The 23,952-nt window shown below is 39.2% G+C and overlaps 1 protein-coding gene and 1 long non-coding RNA gene across 2 annotated transcripts in view; one reads left to right on the top strand and one right to left on the bottom strand.

Annotated features, from left to right (window-relative positions):
- Positions 1-1,403: 1,403 nt before the first annotated feature.
- Positions 1,404-23,456, top strand: LOC113610336 (uncharacterized). Its single transcript, XR_003429048.1, has 3 exons — positions 1,404-1,414; positions 6,558-6,561; positions 23,225-23,456. It is a non-coding gene; the product is annotated as an uncharacterized LOC113610336 (long non-coding RNA).
- Positions 9,673-23,952, bottom strand: part of CMTM6 (CKLF like MARVEL transmembrane domain containing 6) — a 50,300-nt gene continuing 36,020 nt past the window's right edge. Inside the window, exons 3-4 of the mRNA XM_027088380.1 lie at positions 13,366-13,464; positions 9,673-10,829 (exon numbers count right to left, since the gene is read on the bottom strand). Coding sequence (XP_026944181.1) covers positions 10,698-10,829; positions 13,366-13,464 — 231 coding nt within the window. The 3' untranslated portion in view covers positions 9,673-10,697. The remainder of the gene's footprint in view (positions 10,830-13,365; positions 13,465-23,952) is intronic.

Consider the following 23,952-nt stretch of genomic DNA (forward strand, 5'->3'; position numbering starts at 1 on the left):
AGAGTTGAGGCTATAATCATTAAATTGGCTGAGTAGGCTTATTCAACTAATCAGAAAGCTATGGGCTATAGGGTTACTTCCTATTCTATTATTCTTTGATAATCCTGTTAGTGGTATTAATATAATTGTAAGGATAATGATTTTTGACACTGGAAAACGTTAAGATTTTGTACCTCGTCGGTGCCATGTATGTGTGATACTATTACTAATAGGGATAGTCCAAGTGCAGCTTTGTAAGCTGCAAATACTAGTAGCACAATGGGTATTCTGCTAGAGTGAAATGTGTTTAGAATTATTAGGGTTGCAAATAATTATTAGGTTGCTATAATGAATAGTGATAATATATTCCTTCTTGGCATAGTATCTAGTGAGGATATTAGGTAATATTGGTACATTAGTAATCCTACAAGAGATACTGAACATGCTATAATAATATATATATTAAAGGCACTTGATAATTATGAACTTATTCATAATCTAATGAGTTTAAGTCCTTTATTGTAGCTTAAACTAATGATCATTTTCAGTTCATTCTAGTGCTTTTTGGGTTCATTCATAGGCCAGCCTTGTTGCTAGTAGTAAGGTTAGAAACAGAGCTATAATGAGCATTGTTTTTTAGGTTGTTTAGATGCTCAGGGTAAAGGTAAAAGGAGAGCAATCTCTAAGTCGAAGAGAAGAAACGTCAGAGCCACTAAGAAAACCTTTCTGGAACAGGGTAAGCGTGCCGACCATATGGGGTCAAATCCACGCTCGTAGAGACTTGTTTTTTCTAAATATTTAATGGAAGGAGTCAGAATGTGATACATACAAGCAGTGAGGATAGTACTCTATTTGTGACTAATATCAGTATAAGATTTATTATTTTTCAGATTATACCAACAGTAATTGATTGAAAGTCAATTTACGATTTAATACTAAAGAAAAAGATCCTCATCAATAAATAGATATGTAAAGGAATCGTCATACTATGTCTACGAAATGTCAATATCAGGCTGCAAAGTCCAAGTGGTGACTGGATGTAAAGTGAAATTTTAATTGGTGTAAGAAGCAGACGATTAGGAAAGTAGAATCAATCATTCCATGTCGGCCGTGGAATCCTGTAGCCATGAAGAAAGTTGATCCATATACCCCATCTAAATTGTAAAAGACGTTTCGTACTATTCTGAGGCTTGTAGAAGTGTGAAGTAAACACGCAACGCAATTGTCATAGAAAGGGCTTGGAGCGTATGTGTTCGGTTTCCTTCTATGAGGTTGTGGCAGGCTCAGGTGATGGGTACCCCGGAGGCTAATAGGACTGAGGTGTTGAGGAGTGCTCCTTCTAGTGGGTTTAGAGGGCAGATGCCTGGGATGGTCAGCATCCGCCTATTTCAGGGGTGGGGTGAGGCTCGAGTGATGGAAGGCTCAGAAAAAGCTGGTAAGAAAGAGGGCTTCTGAAATCATGAAAAGAATGAGTTCATATTGAAGTCCTTCTTGAACAATTGGTACAGGATGGCCTTGGAAGGTGCTTTCTTGGACGATGTCTTGACATCACTGTTATATTGAGTATTAGTAAGCCTGGTGCTAATAATAGTACTGAATTAAACTGAAATCCTATGACAAGGCCGGATGTTATTAGGAGGGCTGGAAGAGCTCCTGTAAGGGGTCAGGGACTAGGATTTACTCTGACATGCAGGGGTTTCGTGGGTCTTTTTGTGTTGTCATATACGTACAGACTTACTAGTAGGGTGAATATTTAAGTGTGAATTAGGGGGACAGCGAATTCGAAGATTGTGAGTAGGATAAGAATAATGACTGTCAGGACTTCCCTGGTGGTCCAGTGGTTAAGAATCCTTTCAATTCAGGGGACGCAGGTTTGATCCCTGGTCAGGGAACTAAGATCTGACATGCCGAGGGGCGACTAAACCTGCGAGCTCTAGAGCCTGCATGCCACAACTAAGACCCGATGCAGCCAAATAAATATTAAAAAAAAAAAGAATAATGACTGTCATAAGGGCTGTGGTGGTACTAATATGTAGTAGTGCTAGAGTTGCCCCTCCGATTCAATGAATTAATCAGTGACCTGCTCTAATACTGGCTGTTAATCGAATGGCTAAGGCTATTGGTTGACTAAATAGTCTCATAGTTTCAATGATGACTAGCACAGGGATAAGAGACACTGGGGTCCTTGTGGTAGAAAATAGGCCAAGGATGCTTTTGTTTTGTGGGAAAAACCAGTCATTACAGTTCCTGCTCATAGAGGGATTGCTAGACCTGAATGCATTGAGAGTTGTGTGGTGGGTATAAATGAAGGTGGTAGGGGTCTTAGTAAATTTGTTGACCCAGTAAATAGAATGAGCGATTGAAGTATTCGTATTCAGGTCTGTCCTCTGTGATTATGAATGGCCATTATTTGTTTTGATGTGCATTGGACTCGTCACTGTTGAGTAAAAATGATGCGGTTGTGGATTCGTGGGCTAGGAGTGGGGAATACAATGCTTGGGACTAGAGCAATGAAGATAGCAATAGGAAGTCCTGTTATTGTTGGGGTAATGAAAGAGGCCAATAAATTTTCATTCATTTTGTTTCTCAAAGGGTGGATTGTTTTTGCATTTGAGTTTTAATTCTGGGTTTAAGTGATAAACATAGTTTGAAATTTTTCATTGGACTATAATAAGTAGGGCTAGAATGATTGATGAAATAGTAATGAATCTTGTTTATGTCTCTGGTTGTGGCATATCATTAAGGGGAGATTTAAACTCCCATTTTTTTTTTTTTTTTAATTTTTGGCTGCATTGGGTCTTCGTTGCTGTGCGTGGGCTTTTCTCTGGTTGTGGCAAGTGGGGCCTACTCTTTGCTGTGGTGCGCGGGCTTCTCATTGCGGTGGCTTCTCTTGTTGCAGAGCGTGGGTTCTAGGCACGTGGGCTTCAGTAGTTCTGGCACGCAGGCTCAGTAGTTGTGGCTCGCAGGCTCTAGAGCGCAGGCTCAGTAGTTGTGGCGCACGGGCTTAGTGGGAACATACGGTATTTCTCTGTGTCAGACTTATTTCACTTAGCACAATGCCCTCATGGTCCATACTGTCACAAAAGGCAGGATCTCCTCCTTTTTATGGTTGAATTATATAAATAAATATTCCACATTTTCTTTATCCATTTGTCTTTTAATGGATACTTAGGTTGTTTCCATATCTTTCTATCTATTGTGAATAATGCTGCAATGAACATGAGTTGCAGATATCTCTTCAAGACAGTGGTTTCATTTCCTTTGGAGTTATAATCAGAAATGGAATTGTTGGATAATATTATATATTAGTTCTACTTTTAATTTTTTGAGGAAACTCCATACTATTTTCCATAATGGTTGTACCAGTTCACATTCCCATCAACAGTGCACAGGGATTCCCTTTTCTCCACATCTTTACCAACTCTTGTTATCACTTGTCTTTTTGATAGCCATTCTAACCGGTGTGACCCATAGTGGTTCTTTAATGAATAATTTGACTGCGTCCACAATAGGTTGTAATCGGCCATATGGTCCAATGATGTTTGGTCCTTTTCAAAGTTGTATATAACCTAGTACTTTTTGTTCAATTAATGTAAGGAATGCTACGGCTAGAAGAATTGCAATGAGTATTAAGATATTAATTATAAACATTGTGTTAGGGAGAGGAGTGGAACCTCTGATTATAAAGGTTTAAGTTTTATGAAGTTACCGGGCTCTGTCACCCTAACAAACCCTTTTCTTGAGTAATTAGGAATTATTATATAATTTTTTTTTTTTTTTTTTTTTTTTTTGGGCTGTGCCACACAGCATGTGGGATCTTAGTTCCCTAACCAGGGATCAAACCGATGCCCCCTGCACTGGAAGCACAGTGTTAACCACTGGACCACCAGGGAAGTCCCTATATCATTAATTATTTTAAGGCATTTTTATAAAGTAGGCTTTATTTCTCTTGCCCTTTCAAACTGGGAAAAATATAGAGTAGATAGAAACCGACCTGGATGACTCCTGTCTGAACTGGGATGAAGTAGGACTTTAATCGTTGAACAAACAAATCTTTAATAGCGGTTACACAATTGGGGTGTCCTGATCCAACATCGAAGTTGTAAACCCTGTTGTCGATATGAACTCTAGAATAGGGTTGTGCTGTTAGCCCTAGGGTTACTTGTTCTATTGATCAATTTTTTTGGATCAATAAATGATAAATTATTTTGACTAGCAGGTCTAGATTTTAATCACTTGGAGGTTGTTTTGTTCTCTGAAGTCACCCGGACCAAAATTGTTAACCCACATGAAATTTTTGTTGTCCCTTAATCGTTTATATTTTGGGTTAATTAATTAAAGCTCCATAGGGTCGTCTCATCTTATTTTGTCATTGCCACCTCTTCACGGGATGGTCAATTTCACTGATCGAAAGTAAGTGACAATAAAGCCCTCGTGTGGTCATCCATGCAAGTCCTCATTTAGAGAACAAATGGTGATGTTACCTTTGCATGGTCAGGATACCTCGGCCGTTTAACAGCTGTCACGGGGCAGGCAGTGCCTCTAATACTTCTTATGCTAGAGGTGATGTTTTTGGTAAATAGGTGGGGTTTGTGTTTGCAGAGTTCCTTTTACTTTTTTAAAATCTTCCTTAGGTGCCTAACTGTATATAGGTTAGCGGTGTATTTGATAAACAGTTTATCGTTGGTTTTGTTTATTTACTATTAATTATCAGTATAGCATTGGTCACTGATGTAAGCTTATGCAAGGAGAAATATTTCTTGTTACTCATTAACATTACTGCTTCTATTAATAAGTCCAGTATTAAACTAGGAGTTAATTTGTTGTTGGTATTAAGATAATTATTTTGTTGGTAATTCCATGGCAGTCCAGTGGTTAGGACTCTGCGCTTCCACTGCAAGGGGGCACGGGTTCAGTCCCTGGTCGGGGAACTAAGATCCTGCAAGCCACATGGTGTGGCCAAAAAACAAAACAAAAAAAAAAGAGAGAAGATAATTATATTGTTGAGCTTGAATGCCTTCTTAATTGGTGGCTGCTTTTAAGCCAACTATGGTATTGTTTATATTTACTCTCTAGATAAGGTTGTATCCTGTTTCTAAAAAGCTGTACCTTTTTAGATGAACATTTAGAAATACATTAAAATTTATAGTTTTTTTGGTAATTTTAAAAGTTGAACTAAGTTTCTGGACAACCAGCTATCACCAGGCTCATTAGGCTTATCACCTCTACTTATAAATCTTCTCACTGTTTTGCTACATAGGTGAGTTTATTCTGGTAAACTGTTCGTAAGTAGCTCGTCTGGCTTTGGGATATTTAACTTAAATTCTCTTTGTTAAATATTTACTAGTTAAATCACTATGCAAAAGGTAAAAGGGATAAACTTTGCTTTTTATTACTTTTAATATTTCTTTCATCATTACCTTATGGTACTTTATAATGTCAAAAAATTTTGGGGGACTTCCCTGGTGCTGCAGTGGTTAAGAATCTGTGTGGCAATGCAGGGGATGTGGGTTTGAGCCCTGGTCCGGGAAGATTCCACATGCCGCAGAGCAACTAAGGCCGTGCACCACAACTACTGAGCCTGTGCTCTAGAGCCCACGAGCCACAACTGCTGAGCCTGCGTGCCACAACTACTGAAACCTGAGTGCCTCGAGCCCGTGCTCTGCAATGAGAAGTCACCGCAATAAGAAGCCTGCACACCACAACGAAGAGTAGCCCCTGCTCACCGCAACTAGAGAAAGCCTGCGCACAACCACAAAGACCCAATGCAGCCAAAAATAATAAATAAAATTTAAAAAATACTACTGACTAAAAAAAGCAAACTATACCACGCTGTACATTGTTTATGGATACATCTATATACATGTCAGACAAGAAAAACAGGAAAGATATCCACCAAATTCAAGACAGTGTTTACCTTTGGGAAAGGAAAGAGAATAAGATTAGAGGTGGTGGTACTTTAAAAGTATAACTTCATTTTCTCTTTAAACAAGGGCCCTTAAAGCAAATACAGCAAAATGTTATGATCCACTAAAGCTGGGTGGTATCTACAACAAGCATTATCCTCTGTACTTCCAGTGCTTGACATATTTCAAAAAATTTTAAAGCAGCTAAATGCAAAGATATCAGGGAAAGAACAATACTTTCCACTTTTGTTAAACCAATTTTCTATGGTAGACGTTATTTGTAGAATTATAATTTAGTGTAAGAAATAAAACAAGTTTTTCTATTTTAAATTGTTTTGGGGTAGTCAGGCCTACAGAAATTTTTTGCTTTTAATTTTAATTGAAGTACAGTTGACTTACAATGTTGTAGGAATTTCTTAAACTGGAAATTTTATTTCTCCTAGCTAGGTCACAATCCTTTACATGCTTATGACAGACACTGTTGATCCCTAACCCATGACGCTTTCTCTTGCTAACAGAACCAATTTTGTTCAGGTATCAGAAGGCTATAGGCTTCAAAGGATATTCACAACCTAAGGGGAGGAATCTTGATTACTTTAAGCCAATCACAGAAATTCTAGTCTCCATGTTAAAAATTGATTTGGAAACAGGCATTTAATATCTCCTAGTAAGATAAGTAGGTGAAGTCCACCAAGGGGCTTCTGTGAAAAAGGAACACCTTGAAAGGACATGGAAGAATCAACAACCTCTTCTGGCCTTTGGACATTGTTGTACAAGCAGATGATGCCTGGAGATGTTGCCACCATCTTGCGAAACCATAAAGGGTCAATCCAGAAGACAAAAACTCTCACAGCAGAAGGTGGATGGGCAAGGACCTCCCTGGTGGCCCAGGGGAAAGACTCCGTGCTGCCAATGCAGGGGGCCTGGGTTTGATCCCCAGTCAGGGAACTAGATCCCACATGCATGCCACAACTATGACCCAGCATGGCCAAAATAAATAATAAATTAAAAAAAAAAAAAAAAGGTGGATGGGCAGAAAAACATGGAAAGAGCCTGGGTCCCTGGTGAGCCACTGAATTTACCAGTTGTGGAACTGCCCTACCCAGACTTCTTGTGAAATAAATTTTCCTTACTGTTTAAGACCCACTTACTTAATTAGGTTTCTGCTCCTTGCAGTTGACTGCACATTGATAAAATCACACTCTTTATCAAAACGAAACACAAAACTCTGAAGAATGTACAAATTCCAGTGAGTTCTTGATGACTATAAAGACCTTGTTATTCTGTATGTCTGGAGGCAGGAATTTTGCAAACTACACAAATAGTTGTAGCTTTACCAGAACCACCACCTCAGTTTTGCTTCACACTTTCCCAATCATTGAACAGCTTGAGAGAGAATGTACCTATTTTGTTTTTAGGATTGTTGGCCACACTGAGAAATGTGATCGAGTCCAAATTTGCTTCTTTGGGAGTATTTAAAGCCATATTTAGTCCATAACATTCCTTTGTAACTCTTTTTTTTTTTTTTTTTTTTTTTGCGGTACGTGGGCCTCTCACTGTTGTGGCCTCTCCCGTTGCGGAGCACAGGCTCCGGACGCGCAGGCTCAGCGGCCATGGCTCACGGGCCCAGCCGCTCCGCGGCATGTGGGATCTTCCCAGACCGGGGCACGAACCCGTGTCCCCTGCATCGGCAGGTGGACTCTCAACCACGTGGCGCCACCAGGTAAGCCCATTTCTTTGTAACTCTTCACACAGGGCTCCCTAAAAACGTTGTTTCAATGTGTATTCCAACTTTCCAAGAAGAGGGACAGCCCATGGGTAGGAGTTGGACGTGTTTCTTTTCTACCCATGCCCCACGCCCAAGCAGATCCAAAGTCCAGTATTCTTACCAAGGTTGTAGAGCCAACTCCTAGAACTCTGGAGAAAGCTTTCATTTAAACACCATGTTTTTATAATAATTAAACAACTGCAAAGGTGTGAACAATAAAGTGGGTTTATTTAAAAAGAAGACTACAAAATTTGACAGAGAGAGATATAAAAGACTCAGGATTTAAAATTATTAAATACAAAAATGATTGGCTATAAACAATGTAAAAAATACATTTCCCAGTCCCCAAACAGAAGTATAGCAATTATAAAATTTTTGTACTGTATGTGCATTTCCCTTATCATTTTTAAGAACCATTCTTTCTAAACAGTCTATTTGTGTAAATATAAATTTACCATAAATGTTAATAAAAAATTATTTTACATTTGAATTTACTGAGTGTGCCCTTTTCTGTAAGTAACAGTATCTTTGGTTTCAAGTTCACCTTGAAATTTTTATTTACCACAAAGACCTTTTTACTCCTAACTCCTTCTACAATAGAAGACGTAGGCTAATCAGTCATGGGTCCTGTAAAAAACAATGTGAAGAAAGGTTCTAGAGTGACCCAAAATACCAGTGAAGATATTACCTTTTGGTGGCCAGCTAAGAGGTCCATTCTGCGCCAATGAAACAAATGGAAGTGAAACCTCAGAACAAGCAGAGCTTAAGTTCCACGCCAACATGCTGTGGATGTGAGGCCAGCAGAGGACATTCCATCAAACTCAACTGAGCCCAGTGCATGACTGGGGACCCTGAGGTAGCCCAGATGGTCTGCTCTGAATCCCAGCTGGGTGCAGATGATACTTAAAAGGACAACGGTATAGCTGGATGTGAAATTTGAGAACCTGCCTATCATAAGCTGCTTATCTTTGAACCCAAGACCCAGGCTATTTCTCCTCTCTCAGACAGCACACCTAGTAAAAACAGCATCCAAGATTGGTTTCATTATCTCCCAAGCAGGTAGTGGTGACATCACCACTAGCACTAGCATCCAAGCTCTGATACAAATGGATAAGGTTCTAAGTCAGTAAGAGCAGAAGCTGTGTCCGGCCATCTGCGTCTGAAAACCATCTACAACACACAATTGGCAGATGAGAAATTTAAAAAGGATGAGGTCATTAAACTGTCTCACTGGAAACATGATTCCACTCTTTCAGACAGAAAACCGACTAGCCCAGGAGACTTTCACCAAAGTACTGAAGGATCTGATGCATGGGCTCATTGCCTGAGCCCTACAGTCTTGAGTCAAAAAAATCTACCAGGAGGACAAGAAAGGTCTAGTCTGTGAACCACTTGGTGAGAAAGGTCCCGTTTTAAAAAAAAAAAAAAAAAAAGGACCCACTTTAAGAAAGGTCTTGCTCAAAGTGCCCTGGCTGGCTGGCTCTAAGACAGACTGCCAGCAACAGACAGTTCTTCCAAATTATCAGAACTGGGTATGAAGTGTCTTCTGAGAATGGTTTGACTACTCCCTTACACCATCAGCAGTATTAAACTGGGCAGGAATCTCTGGATATTCACTTTCTTAAGAAGGTCTCCTGGGCTTCCCTGGTGGCACAGTGGTTGAGAGTCCGCCTGCCGGTGCAGGGGACACGGGTTCGTGCCCCGGTCTGGGAGGATCCCACATGCCATGGAGTGGCTGGACCCGTGAGCCATGGCTGCTGAGCCTGCGCGTCCGGAGCCTGTGCTCTGCAGCGGGAGAGGCCACAACAGTGAGAGGCCCGCGTACCGCAAAAAAAAAAAAAAGAAAAAGAAGGTCTCCTTTGAAGAGAAACCAGAGCAATGCCTATGTGGGAACAAGAACCCTAAAGATCCTGCTCTATACTCTATGCAATTAAAAGGGCCCAAGATTCCGGAGAATCTGCCATCAAGGAAGCCAGAGCCAGAGGCCCAGCTATGCCTGATGAAGTAGTACATGGACCATTCTTATAAGGAGACAGAAGAGGGAGGCTCTCAAATCAAAAATCAAAGATTGGGGTTTTAAAAGAAGATTGGCTCCAAAGAAAACACTGAACAGAACCTGCAGAGCTGTATTAACTTCAGTAGAAATAATCATATGGCAAAAGGGAGCAAACCATTTTCTGTCTTCTAGTATGAACTCATCTCTTCAGGCATCTGGAAGTGGTTGAGGCCTACTTTTATAACTACTTTCACTGCATTGTGCAAAAGTGTATCTTATCTTTCTTTGGTCCTTAGTCATGATAGCAGTTTCTTCCATTTTTCTATCTTTCTATATAAAGATCTTTTTTTTTACAAGATATTGACAAGCAAAGTACAGTATGAACATGGGGTTACTGATGCTATTGCTTTTGTAACATGTAAAATATCAACATCTCCCATACATTTTCTATTAAGCTATAAAAGGTCTCAGAAAGAGTCAATTATTATTATCCTAAAATGTTACAGTATAATTTTAAGTCTGAGTGAGATACAGTAAAGACTGGGTTTTACATTTTAAGGAAAAAAACCTAGACCAACATTTAAAATATTGATCTCTTAAATATACATTAAATTTTATCAAGTCATCAAAAAGCAAAGTTATAGTTAAGCAAGTTAATTTAAAAATGAAACCATTTCTAAATGGATAAACTTAATCATGCTGTTTATACAGCTATAAAGCATAATTTGAAAGCTAAGCCTAGTAACAATGACAGAATAATTTATCATCAGTTGAGCTATGTGATTTAAACAAACAATTGCCCTCACCTCCAAACAAAACAAAACTTCATCTGACAGAAGTTTCAACTGTTACCAAAAAATATACATATATTTTTTAAAACAAAAAGCCCTCTGGCCCAATTTGTGGTGACTGACACACAGTCCAATCAATACTGATCAAACTGCCTTTCTGCCTTGCGCTCCAAAAGAAGTGGTTTAATAATGACAGACTCTACAAGAGCTTCTGCCAGGGCTCAGGCACCACGCAGTAGCAACGTAACACCTGTTCCCTAGAGTCCCTGAGCATTAAGTGGTTCATTAACAGTAGCCTCAGGTTTTCTTGGCTGGGGCTCCTTACGTTTTTCATAGACCATAAGGAAAAAGTCAGACAGGAACACAAAACTTGCTAGAAATCCAAACACCTGAGGAGGGAAAAGGGGCAAAGATTATATGAGGAATGCTGCAATATACTCTCACATTTCCTACTTGGCTCTGATCGTGTTTTATACAAGCAAGACAATTCATCAATTTATCTTATACACATCATTCTTAACATCAGTGGTTAAAAATCTTTTAAGATCAAAAAATGGAAAGAAGTTACAAAAAAGAATTCCAGAATAATGGCCATTAGTCAAGGTCACAATATATTAATGTCCTGTCTTGTGTGTGTGTGTGTGTGTATGTGTGAGGTGCCAATCTATGAAGCTAAGGTTAATAGATGAAAAACAAAATCCTATAACATGATACAAAACACTGGATTGTTAGCAATGGTTTAGACTGACAGATGAGAAGAGCAGGCAGCCACGCCTAGGTAAAAATGGAAAAGGTTATTTGTATCAAAACAGAAATTCTATTTTGAAGATACTTTTAGGTTAAATAGTTCAATTACCTAAAAAATATTTTCCAGCTCACTGTCACACTGTAATGACACAGCAACATGACGCCACTACCTACTACCTCTTCCTTAAATCACTTCCTCATTATACTCTTCTAACATCTAATCAAACATTCTGAGAATTCTGTCAAGAGACAGAAGCCCATGGTGCAAATTTAGCTTCTTCACTAGAAAAACCCTTAAGGAAGGGGGCCAAAGAAGTGCTCTGTAAAAAGAGAAAATCGATGTAGGTTACGGCTAAAGTCCCAATTCTAAGGCTCCAGCTCCATGAAGTTTAACATTTTGTTGTCATTTGCTGCAGTCTCTTGCCCTTCACACCCCATCCCTCCATTCTGCCTCATTTCACTGTAAAGCAAACGGAGCTCCCTATTCATTAATTCACCTGGATGTCCCCAACACATCCAACCAAAATGTAATTATCAATTCCACCCCTCGAAACCCAAGTCCCTTCTCCACTCTGGAGTCTGTATTTTGGCTTGATGGCATCTGTCCCCTTATTTGACTGGCAAATTTATTTGACACTTTAAAGGCAGATCAGATGTCATCTTGTCTACGAAGACATCTCTGACCACCTTAGAAAGCTCTGGTCCGTACAGGACCCTCTATGCATATAACCCAAATGATCTTCTAGCTCTTCTGCTCACATCACAATTTTTAAAAAAATGGACTCCCTCACCCATTTCAGTCTGTATAACTTTCATAATTTAAATAGTTGCAAAAGGTTAATTTCCAGCAGATTATAAATACTGAGCTTTTAAACCACCAGTCACTCTTAAATATATCTAATGAAATCTGAATACTGTAACATTCTGACATACCACCTAATTAAAACACATAAATAAGCTTTTTTTTAATAGCTGGTAATTTTAGGACATGCTTTCTTTCCCCCCACGAACTCAACATTTCCTCAACTTTATTTTACTTCCTCCACAGGATTTTACAGCAATACGTTTTTATACTAGAAAGTATTTTACTGATTCACCCTATCATACTCTTCTGCAACAAAAATATGATTACAAACAAATTAAGCATAAGGCTTTTTTTCTCTTCAACTGGTTCATGTATCCATGACTAAATATTACTTATTGCTAGAATGCATCCAGGTTCGGCATTAATTTTATTGTTTTGTTTTTATACATGTAAGTACTAAGAAACCGTGTTCACATAAATAGGTAGATACGTTATAGCCATCTAATTCTCTGAACTCCTTTTGAGTTCTATCATAAAAAGCAGTTTTAATGATCTATTAGCCGACAGTTCAATTAATTACAACTTCAATTTTCTTATGAACAAAGCATTAATTGGAAATCAGCTGACTAGTAAGAGGACTTGTTAACCAGTTGTTAGTTGTTCATGTTCACAGCACTGGCACCAATTAAGTCCATGATCCTTGATTTGCAATTCTGAAGTCCAAAAAGCAACAAAAACTCGAAGTTTCATGATTTACTTGGCTGAAAATTGACACAAGGTAAAACTCTTTACAGTCTTTATCTATCTCTTTAACTGTGAATATTCAGATGCTTCAGAAAAATTAATATGTTGGATTACAAGGTGCTGCCCAGGCCCTCTGAAGGTGTGTAATACAGTATATGCACAGTATTACCTTTCTAAAGTGCAGAATATTCTGAATTCTTAAAAACATTTGGTCCCTCAAGGATTTCAGATAAAAACATTTACTTATCTATCTCTTATACTAGGCTGAACTTTGGGGTCATTTCTCCTGTCTATTCTCTACACCTAAAACAGCATGTGATATGTAGGTGTGTTTCTGTTGAACCAAAAAGGGGAGAAATATAAGATAATCAAGTCAATTTTACCACTTCCATTAGCAATAAAGTTCATATGTGGCTTCAATGGATTTTTGTTAACAAAACTCAAATTCTAAAGACAGGTTCTAGGTTTTTAAGGCTATCATATTTATTTGCTTTTAGGCCTCTAATCAAATTACACTAAAAAATAAGTTAAAAGACAAACCACTCTCCCTTATTGTATAACCTGTCAAGTACTTTCCAAATTCCATATTTCTAAGCAAATAAAAATAAGCGAAGATAAAAGGTACTTACAATTGCAGCAAGTTCAGCCGGGGTACTGTCATGTGTCAAAGCGAATAAGATGGATGCCACCAAAAACACCAATCCTGTTCCCACAGTAATATAAAAATCCTATACATACACATAAAACATAAGGAATACAGCATGGTTAGGGTGGCTGAAAACAAATGTTTTAATTTTTAACTTTTAAAAAACTTCAGTGACTTTTTTTCTTGACTCAAACTTACATACTTCAACTTCTAACTTTTCAATAAGCCTGGTATTTGATAAATACCCTGTAAAGGAACACTATGCACACTCTGGACAGGGCATATTCAGAGAGTACATCACAAGATAATGTTTTAATAAAAATAGTTCTCCATTATTACTTATTTGTGGAATCTAAAAAGTAAACAAATGAGTAACAAAGACCCACAGACACAGAGAATAAACTAGTGGTGACCAGTGGGGAAAGGGAAAGGGGAGGGGCAAGATAGGGGAAGGGGATTAAGAAGTACCAACTATCATGTATAAAATAAATAAGCAACAAGGATATATTGTACAGCACAGGAAAATCTAGCCGTTATTTGCTAATGAACTTTAAATGGAGTATAATCTATAAAAATATTGAATTGCTACGTTGTTCACCTGAAACTAATACAATATTGTAAAATCAATTATATTCTATTACAAATAAATAAAAATGAAATAAAATAAAAACAGTTCCCCAAAGGTCATGCATGTGTGTGCTTATCTTTTTCTCTAGGATGTATTAATTTTTAAAAAATATTCATTTATTTATTTAGCTGCGCTGGGTCTTAGTTGCAGCACGTGGGGACTTCGTTGCTGCGTGCAGGATCTTTAGTTGCGGCATGTGGGATCTAGTTCCCTGACCAGGGATCGAACCCAGGTCCCCTGCATTGGGAACACGGAGTCTTAGTCACTGGACCACCAGGGAAGTCCCCTTTCTAGGACATATTAAGATCAAAGCCAAAGGATTTATTAAATCCCACATTACTTCCAGCAAAGAATAGCATTTTTCTTCCCTTTCAACATAATCCATGCTAGGATGGCCTGAGAGTACTTCAGTGCTTTTAAAGCACTTTGGAAAAGAGAGACTCAAAAGGATCACCCATCATTAACTAAAGACACTTAGACTTTCTTGGAATAGCATGTTGTTTTTCAATTGTGCCAAGTGGGTAATCAAACATGAGCTTGTATGATGAGATTATCTACTACATAAAAGCATCCACATCTCATCATAGTGCAGCTTACAGCAATGGAATTCTTCATCGTTTCCAAGTGTTCTCTCAGGCATCAACTCATGAGGCTCGCTCTCAAATGCCAAGTGAAAACAGAGCTTGACATATACATACTTGATTCAGAGGAGAAACGGGAAAAATGATAGCCACTCCAAAGTGTTTTAAGTTTGATATTTTTTGAGTTTTCTTAAATGCAATCTCCACTAAACCTACTATCAGTAAAACTACCCAAAACAGAATTAACTATTTTGTTAGTTCACTTAACACTTATAAGAAATTTCAGAGATTTCCTCTTTGCTTCTAAAAGAGGTGTTTTTCTGCAGCACTTTCTCTTTTTTCTATTCCTTTGAAATGAATATTATTTAAATCTCTTACATACAAATATAAAACTCTATTTACTAATATTTGGAGTACACTCAAGGAGGTATTAAAACAAGACAATCATTTTGAGACAGAACAATGTAGTATTCAATAAACATGGGTTCTAGAGCGAGACTACCTGAGTTCACATTCCAGTAATATTACTTCTTAGCTACATGATTGAATTAGTTACCTAATGTCTGTGTGCCTTTGTTTCTCCATCTGCAAAATGAGAGTAGTAACAATATCGTATTCATAGGTGATTCTATAGATTAGAGTTAATCCATGGAAAGTGCTCAGATCAGTGCCAGAAACACAATAAATGTTCCATAAACATTGGCTATTGTTATTCTTGATACAATGGGACCCGCAAGAGCATGGGATAGAAAAGATTCTCTTTCCAAAAAGATTACTGTTCCTCCCTAGACACTACCACCACCACACACTCAAAACATTTTCTCTAAAACAGAAAACTCCTTACATAAAGATTTTTTTAATTTAAGTATATTAATAAGCAGACAGTAAAAGTAATTTTTAAACCATTCAAACAAACATGACTTCCTTATGATGTTAGGTGAAAAGTAGAACATACATACTCTACAATTACAACTATGTTTAAAACTTTCTATAAGACCCAAAAGGCATACAGTAAAATATTTACAAAATCTATTTTAGGATGAAATGACTAATTTTTCTTTTCTTCCCCAGTATTTTTTTGTTTTTGTTTTTTTTGCGGTATGCGGGCCTCTCACTGTTGTGGCCTCTCGCGTTGCGGAGCACAGGCTCCGGACGCGCAGGCTCAGCAGCATGTGGGATCTTCCCAGACTGGGGCACGAACCCGTGTCCCCTGCATCAGCAGGCGGACTCTCAACCACTGTGCCACCAGAGAAGCCCTCCTCAGTATTTTAAAATTAGTATTTACTTTAAAATAACTTTTTAAATGCTCAAGTTTGATGTAATAAGTGCTTTACATTGTGCTTAGTTTGACCATTATACTAAACTGGAAAATATTATATTGTTTCTTGTCAAAAAGATCAATGTTCTTAAACACTACAGATGCAGCACTAAAAAACTATAAACATTTCTAAAAATGTTTTTATGGACAGTAGTGCTATTTGCTGTTGAGATAAGAAATGAAAAAAATATTTTCAATCTTTAATGTTTAAAATATAAATTTACACATTCAAGCTACAAATCAACCAGCTCAGATGCTAGTGAATTTTTCCCTTGTTCAAATCTTATCACATACTAATCTGTAAAAAGGACTTTTCAAAGATTAAAAATATAATTAACAAAAATTCTAAGATATTCTCTGCATCCTCTTCTTAATACGTATTTCATAAAACAAATGGGTTCTGTTGTCATTGCTATACAAAGACTCTTGTGGTGACGATATTTGCCATGATAGCAGCTAAAGTTACTAGGGCAGTGGTTCTAGCAGCATTCTGCCTAGGCCACATGATAGACTGCAGAGTGTGAGAACTTTCCTGGGTTCAAATCTGTTTATTTTCACCCTCACTGTGTAACTTTGGACAAGTTACTTAACCACTCTCAACCTAAGTTTCTTCAACAGAAAAATGGAGCACTGAGGTGTGAAGATTCTAAATCACAGCACATAAAGTGCCTGGCACACAGTAAACACTGACAGCAGCTATTATCGGGTAAGATAACGGGAACTGTCATATATTGGCCATACCAAGAACTGCACGTATGTGTTCATCAAAAGCTTAATGGATTTGATTCAGACTCTACCTGTTTTTCAAAGTTATTTTTTTAGCTGTTTGGTATCAACTTTTTGTTTTTTAATTTTTCAAACTTAGAAGAATCATTATATATATATGTATTTTTTATTAAAGTACAGTTGATTTACAATATTGTGTTAGCTTCAGGTGTACAGCAAAGTGATTGTTATATTTTTTCAGATTATATTCATTATAGGTTATTACAAGATATTGAATATTGTTCCCTGTGCTACACAGTAATTCCTTTTTGCTTATCTATTTTATGTATAGTAGTTTGTATCTGTTAATCCCACAACCCTAATTTGTCCCCTCCTCCCTTCCCTCTCCACTTTGGTAACCATAAGTTTGTTTTCTATGTCTGTTAAGTCTGTTTCTGTTTTGTATACAGATTCTTTTTTAAGATTCCACATATAAGTGATATCATACAGTATTTGTCTTTCTCTGACTTACTTCACTAAGTTTAATATTCTCTAGGTCCAGTAACTAACATATTACTGCAAATGGCAATATTTCATGCTTAAAGAATTAAAAGAAGGGAATAGGAGCTCCAGTCAAGACAGCAGAGTAGAAGGATGTGGAACTCACATCCTCCCACAAATACACCAAAAATACCCCTACAAATGGAACAGTTCCCACAGAACACCTACTGAACACCAGCAGAAGACCTCAAACACCTGAAAGGACAGGAAAAATCTCCATGTGACCAGGTAGGACGAAAGAGAAAAAAAAAAAAGGGAAAGCAGGACGGGATCTGCGGCCATGGGAGGGAGCTGGAAAAAGGAAAGGTTCCCACACCGTGGGATACCCCCTCACTGGCAGGGAGATCAACCAGGACAGAAAGGGAGCTTCAGAGGCACAGAGGAGAGTGCAACAACCGGTCTGTGGCAGGCAGAACAAACAGAGACCTGCACAGACAGCCGTGCCACCGCCCTGCACATCCCAGCCTGAGATGCACATCTGCTGGTAGGGGAAGGGGCTGGGTACTGAAACTCAGGGTTTAGAGGACAGAACAGGGAGAGGGCTGCTGTTGGCTGTGTGGAAACAGCCTGAAGGGGCTGGAATGTGGTGTGGTCGCAACTGGGGATGTTTGCGGAAGAAGCCCAGGCCCGTCACAGAAGTGAAGCGCCATCGTTAAGTGGCGTATGAGGAGGCAATGGAGGCCACCATAGCAGCCTCTTTCTCACGTGCCAGCCCCCACCTTGGCAGGCTCCAGGCGAGCGCACCCCAGCCACCGCCTTGGGGGCTCCTGCCTTGACAGGCTCCGGCGAACCAGCCGCTGCCTCGGCGGGCTCAGGGAGCAAACGCCAGTGGGTTGCCCACACACAGAGGCAGAGCTGAAACCACAGCTGGACCCCAGCGGCCATGAGACTTAGGAGGTAGGGCTGAAATCTCTCCCTGCAGCTGTGCAAGCCTCAGACTTACACCTCCACTGCCAGCCGTGTAAGTTCAGCACCTGCAGGACATCCGAGGGACAACGGGTCCTCCCATGGCTTGGACAGATCTGGCCTTAGCAGCTGTGGGCTTTGTGGGCACATGCATGTGGGGACTGGGCTGGGCCAGGGTCTGAGCTGCCTCTATAGCCCCCATAGCGGGTCCAGGTGCACAACTACTATAGTCCTGGAACCTGACTTCAGTGGATCTGCGTTGGTGGCCTTGTGAAAACAAGGCCAGGAGGACACCAGGGCTGACTGATGGCATTCCCAAGGTTGAGACAGGGGCAAGGGCAGTGCCAGCAGCAGTGTACTTTGTGAGCCTGCACAACGGGTGACAGGTGAGCACACTCACATGTGAACAGATCTAGCAGAGAAATAGTCAGTGGCTCCTCTCCCAATGGGAGCACGCCAATCCCACCTACCTTGCACCATCACTCAGAAATGCATCTGGGGGCTTCTACTCCAACAGCTAGGGAACAAACCCAGCCTCTGATAGAGCAGTGAAAACCACAGAGCAAGGAGGAGGCCCCACTCAATATCCAGTGCAGGTTCTGGTCACCACAACACCAGTCACACCTCCTAGCAAGGGGATAATAACAGCTAGCATACACCGAGGAAAGAGGTGGCAGGCATCCAAGCTAAAAACAGCCCTCACACCAAAGAATATCAAACCCACAAAGGCTACACAGGAACACCCCCACATAAAAACAGCCCTCCAAACCACAGTAGATAATTGTTTGTCCTCAACTCATAAAGAGAAATATAAGTAAAATGAAAAAGCAGAGGAACCATTCCCAATTAAAAGATCAAGAGAATTCCCCTGAAAGAACAAACACCAAATCAGACCTCTTCAGTCTAATAGACATCAAGTTCAAAAAGGAGATAATGAAAACACTGAAGAAGTTAAGGAGTATTGATAGAAATGCAGATTACTATAAAAAGGAACCAAGAAAAATTAGAGAACTCATTCACTGAAAGTTGAGCTAAAGGCAATGAATAGTAGAACGAATAATGCAGAAGAACAAGTGACCTGGAAGATAGAATAATGGAAATCACCCAATCAGAACAGCAGACAGAAAGGCAAATGAAAAAACAAAATGAAAGCAACATAAGAGACCTGTGGGATAATACAAAGCATGCCAATCTATGCATAACTGGGATCCTAGAAGGAGAAGAAAGAGAAAAGGGAATTGAAGATGTGATGGCTGAAAACTTCCCAAACCTAAAGAAGATAGCAGATATCTCGGTACAGGAAGCACAGAGAGTCCAGAACAAGATAAACCCAAACAGACCTACACCAAGACATATATCTCTACAGAAATGTTGCAGGCCAGGGACTTCCCTGGTGGTCCAATGGTAAAGAATCTGTCTTCCAATGCAGGAGACACAGGTTCGATCCCTGGTCGGGGAACTAAGATCCCACATGCTGTGGGGCAACTAAGCCTATGCACCACAACTACTGAGCCCATGCACCTCAACTAGAGAGAGAAAACTCGCACACCACAACTAGAGAGAAGCCCATGCACTGCAACGAAGAGCCCACACGCTACAACAAAAGAAGATCCTGCATGCCGCAATGAAGATCCCACACGCCACAACGAAGACCCAATGTAGCCTCCCCCGCCCCCCCCAAAAAAGGTGCCTATGGAAAAAAAACAAAGAAATGTTGCAGGCCAGAAGGAAGTGGCAAGATACATTCAAAGTCCTGAGAGGGAAAAATCTGCAACCTAGGATACTCTACCCAGCAAGATTATCATTTAGAATAGAAGGAGAGATAAAGAATTTCTCAGACAAGCAAAAACTAAAAGAATACAGCAATACCAAACCCATCCTAAGGGAAATATTGAAAGGTCTTCTCTAAATAGAAAAGAAAAATCTATAGAAAAGAGAAAATCCTAATCAGAAAGTAAATCACTTAAGTAAGCTCATATACAGATTTAAAAAAAGACAATCAAAAATTTCTGTGGAAGTGATGATAACCACAATGAACAGCAAAAGGAAGAACATGAAGATGTAAAAGAAGACATCAAAATCATCAAATGTGGGGGAGGAGAGTAAGAAAATGTAATTTCCTAGAATGTGTTCGAACCCATATGATTATCAGTCTAAAGCAAGTGGGAAGGGTTAATATACTTGAAAAACAGGGCAACCACAAATCAAAAACACACAATAGGTTCACAAACACCAAAAAGAAGAGAACATAAGCATAATACCAAAGAAAGTCTTCAAACCACAAAAGGAAAAACAAAAAGGGACAAAGAAGATATATAGAATCAACGGGAAAACAAGGTTTAAAATGGCAATAAATACATATCTATCAATAATTACTTTAAATGTCAATGGACTAAATGCTCCAATCAAAAGACACAGAGTGGCAGACTGGATGAAACGAGCCTACATACACTATGCTACCTACAAGAGACCAACTTTAGGGACTTCCCTGGTGATGCAGTGGTTAAGAATCCGCCTGCCAATGCAGGGGACCCGGGTTTGAGCCCTGGTCCAGGAAGATCCCAGATGCTGCGAAGCAACTAAGCCTGTGTGCCACAACTACTGAGCCTACACTCTAGAGCCTGCAAGCCACAACTACTGAGCCTGTGTGTTACAACAACTGAAGCCCACGTACCTAGAGCCTGTGCTCCGCAACCAAAGAAGCCACTGCAATGGGAAGCCCATGCACCACAACAAAGAGTAGCCCCCGCTTGCCGCAACTAGAGAAAGCCCATGCACAGCAACGAAGACCTAGCACAGCCCCAAAAAATAAATAAATAATTAAAAAAAAAAAAAAGACCCACTTTAGGACAAAGGCCACATATAGATTTAGAGTGAGGAGTTGGAAAAAGATGTTTCATGCAAACAAAAACGACAAGTGGGGGTCGCAATACTCCTATCAGACAAAATAGACTTTAAAACAAAGGCTATAAAGAAAGATAAAGAACACTATATAATAACAGGATCAACACAAGGAGAGGATATTACACTTGTCAACATGTATGTACCCAATATAGGAGCACCCAAATACATAAAACAAACACACACATAAAGGGAGAAACTGACAGGAGTACAGTAATAGTAGATTTTAACACCCCACTCACATCAATAGACAGATCTTCTACACAGAAAATCAATAAGGCAACAGAGATCCTAAGTGATACAACAGAACAGACTTAGTTGATATTTTCAGGACATTACACCCCCAAAAAGCAGAATACATATTCTTTTCAAGCGCACATGGAACGTTCTCTAGGATTGACCACATACTAGGGCACAAAACAAGCCTCAACAAATTTAAGGGTATAGGAATTATTTCAAGCATCATTTCTGACCACAACAGCATGAAACCAGAAATCAACAACAGAAAAAGAAACAAGAAAAAAACCAATTACATGGAGACTAAACAACGTGCTCCTAAAATAACCAATGGGTCAATGGTGAAATCAAAGAAGAAATTAAAAAATACCTCAAGGCAAATGACAATGAAAACACAACCATACAAAATCTATGGGGAAATTCCCTGGTGGTCCAGTGATTAGGACTCCATGCTCTCACTGCTGAGGGTCCGGGTTCAATCCCTGATCAGGGAAGTAAGATCCCACAAGTCATGTAGCGCAGCCAAAAATGATAAACAAAATCTATGGGATGCAACAAAAGCAGTTCTTAGAAGGAAGTTCATAGTGACACAGGCCTTCTTTAGGAAACAAGAAAAATCTCAAGTAACTTAACCCACCACCTAAAATAATCAGAAAAAGAAGAACAAACAAAACCTAAAGTCAGCAGAAGAAAGGAGATAATAATGATCAGAGAGGAAATAAATAAAATAGAGATTAAAAAAATAGGAAAAAAAATCAATAAAACCAAGAGTTGGTTCTTTAAAAGGGTAAACAGAATTGATAAGCCTCTGGCCAGGTGCACCAAGAAGAAAAGAGACAAGACCCAAATAAGCAAAATAAGAAATGAAAGGGGAAAAATCACAACTGATACTGCAGAAATACAAAAAAAAACGTAAGAGAATACTATGAACAATTATATGCCAACATATTTGACAATCTAGAAGAAATGGACAACTTTCTAGAAACATACAGCCCACCAAAATTGAATCAAGAAGAAATAATTTGAACAGACCAATCACCAGAAGTGAAACAGAATCTATAGTAAAAAAAAAAAAAAAAAAAAAACCAAAAAAACTCCCTACAGGGACTTCCCTGGCTGTCCAGTGGTTAAGACTCCATGCTTCCAATGCAAGGGGCAAGAGCTTGATCCCTGGTCAGGGAACTAAGATTCCATATGCTGCATGGTGTGATCAAAAAAAAGAAACCAAAACTCCCTACAAACAGAAGTCCAGGACCAGATGACTTCACAGGCAAATTCTACCAAACATACAAAGAAGAACTTCTACCAATTCTTCTCAAACTCTTCCAAAAGACTGAAGACGAGGGAACACTCGCAAAGACATTCTATGAAGTCACCATCACTCTGATACCAAAATCAAACAAAGATACCACCAAGAAAGAAAATTACAGGCCAATATCTTTGATAAATATAGAGGCAAAAATTATCAACAAAATATTAGCAAACTGAATCCAACAACACATAAAAAAGATCATACACCATGATCAAGTGGGATTCATCCCAAGTTCACAAGGATGGTTCAACATATGCATATCAATGTAATACACATTAACAAAAGTCAAAAACCACATGGTCGGGCTTCCCTGGAGGCGCAGTGGTTAAGAATCCGCCTGCCAACGCAGGGGACACGAGTTCAAGCCCTGGTCCGGGAAGATCCCACATGCCACAGGGCAACTAAGCCCATGTGACACAACTACTGGGCCTGTGCTCTAGAGCCCAAGAGCCACAACTACTGAGCCCTCATGCTCCAACTACTGAAGCCCATGCTCCTAGAGCCTGTGCTCCACAACAAGAGAAGCCACCACAATGAGAAGCCCGTGCACCACAACTAAGAGTAGCCTCCACTCACTGCAACTAGAGAAAGCCCGCGTGCAGTAGGCTTTATAATATAGCCAAAGATAAATAAAATAAATCAATTAAAAAAAAGAGAAAAAATAACATGATCATCTCAATAGATGAGAAAAAGCATTTGACAAAATTCAACATCCATTCATGATAAAAACTCTTACCAAAGTGGATATACAGGAACATATCTCATCATAATGAAAGCTGTTTACGACAAACCCACAGCCAATATAATACCCAACAGTGAAAAGCTGAAAGTCTTCCTGCTAACATCTGGAATAAGGATGCCCATTCTCACCACTTCTACTCAACACGGTATTGGGAAGTCCTAGCCACAGCAATCAGACAAGAAAAATAAATAAAAGGTATCCAAATTGGAAGGAAAGAGGTAAAATTTTCACTATATGTAGATGACATGATACTAAACATAGAAAACCCTAAGGACTCCACACAAAAACTACTAGATCTAATACATGAATTCAGCAAAGTAGGCAGGATACAAGATTAGTATTTAGAAAACAGTTGCGTTTCTTTACACTAACAATGAAATATCAGACAGGGAATGTAAAAAAACAATACCTTTTAAAATAGCACCACTACCAACAACAACAACAAAAAACCCCTAGGAATAAACCTGACTAAGGAAGTGACACACTTACATGCTGAGAACTATAAAACATTAATAAAGGAAATTAAAGAGGATTCAAGGAAATGGAAAGATATCCCATGCTCTTGGATTGGGAGAATACTGTTAAAATGGCCATGCTACCCAAAGCAATCTACAGATTTAATGCAATCGCTATAAAATTATCCATGACATTTTTCACAGAACTAGGACAAATAATCCTA

The sequence above is a fragment of the Aethalodelphis obliquidens genome, unplaced genomic scaffold, assembly GCF_003676395.1.
Source record: "Aethalodelphis obliquidens isolate GAN/ISIS:26980383/991018 unplaced genomic scaffold, ASM367639v1 scaffold62, whole genome shotgun sequence".
Taxonomy (NCBI): Eukaryota; Metazoa; Chordata; class Mammalia; order Artiodactyla; family Delphinidae; genus Aethalodelphis; species Aethalodelphis obliquidens.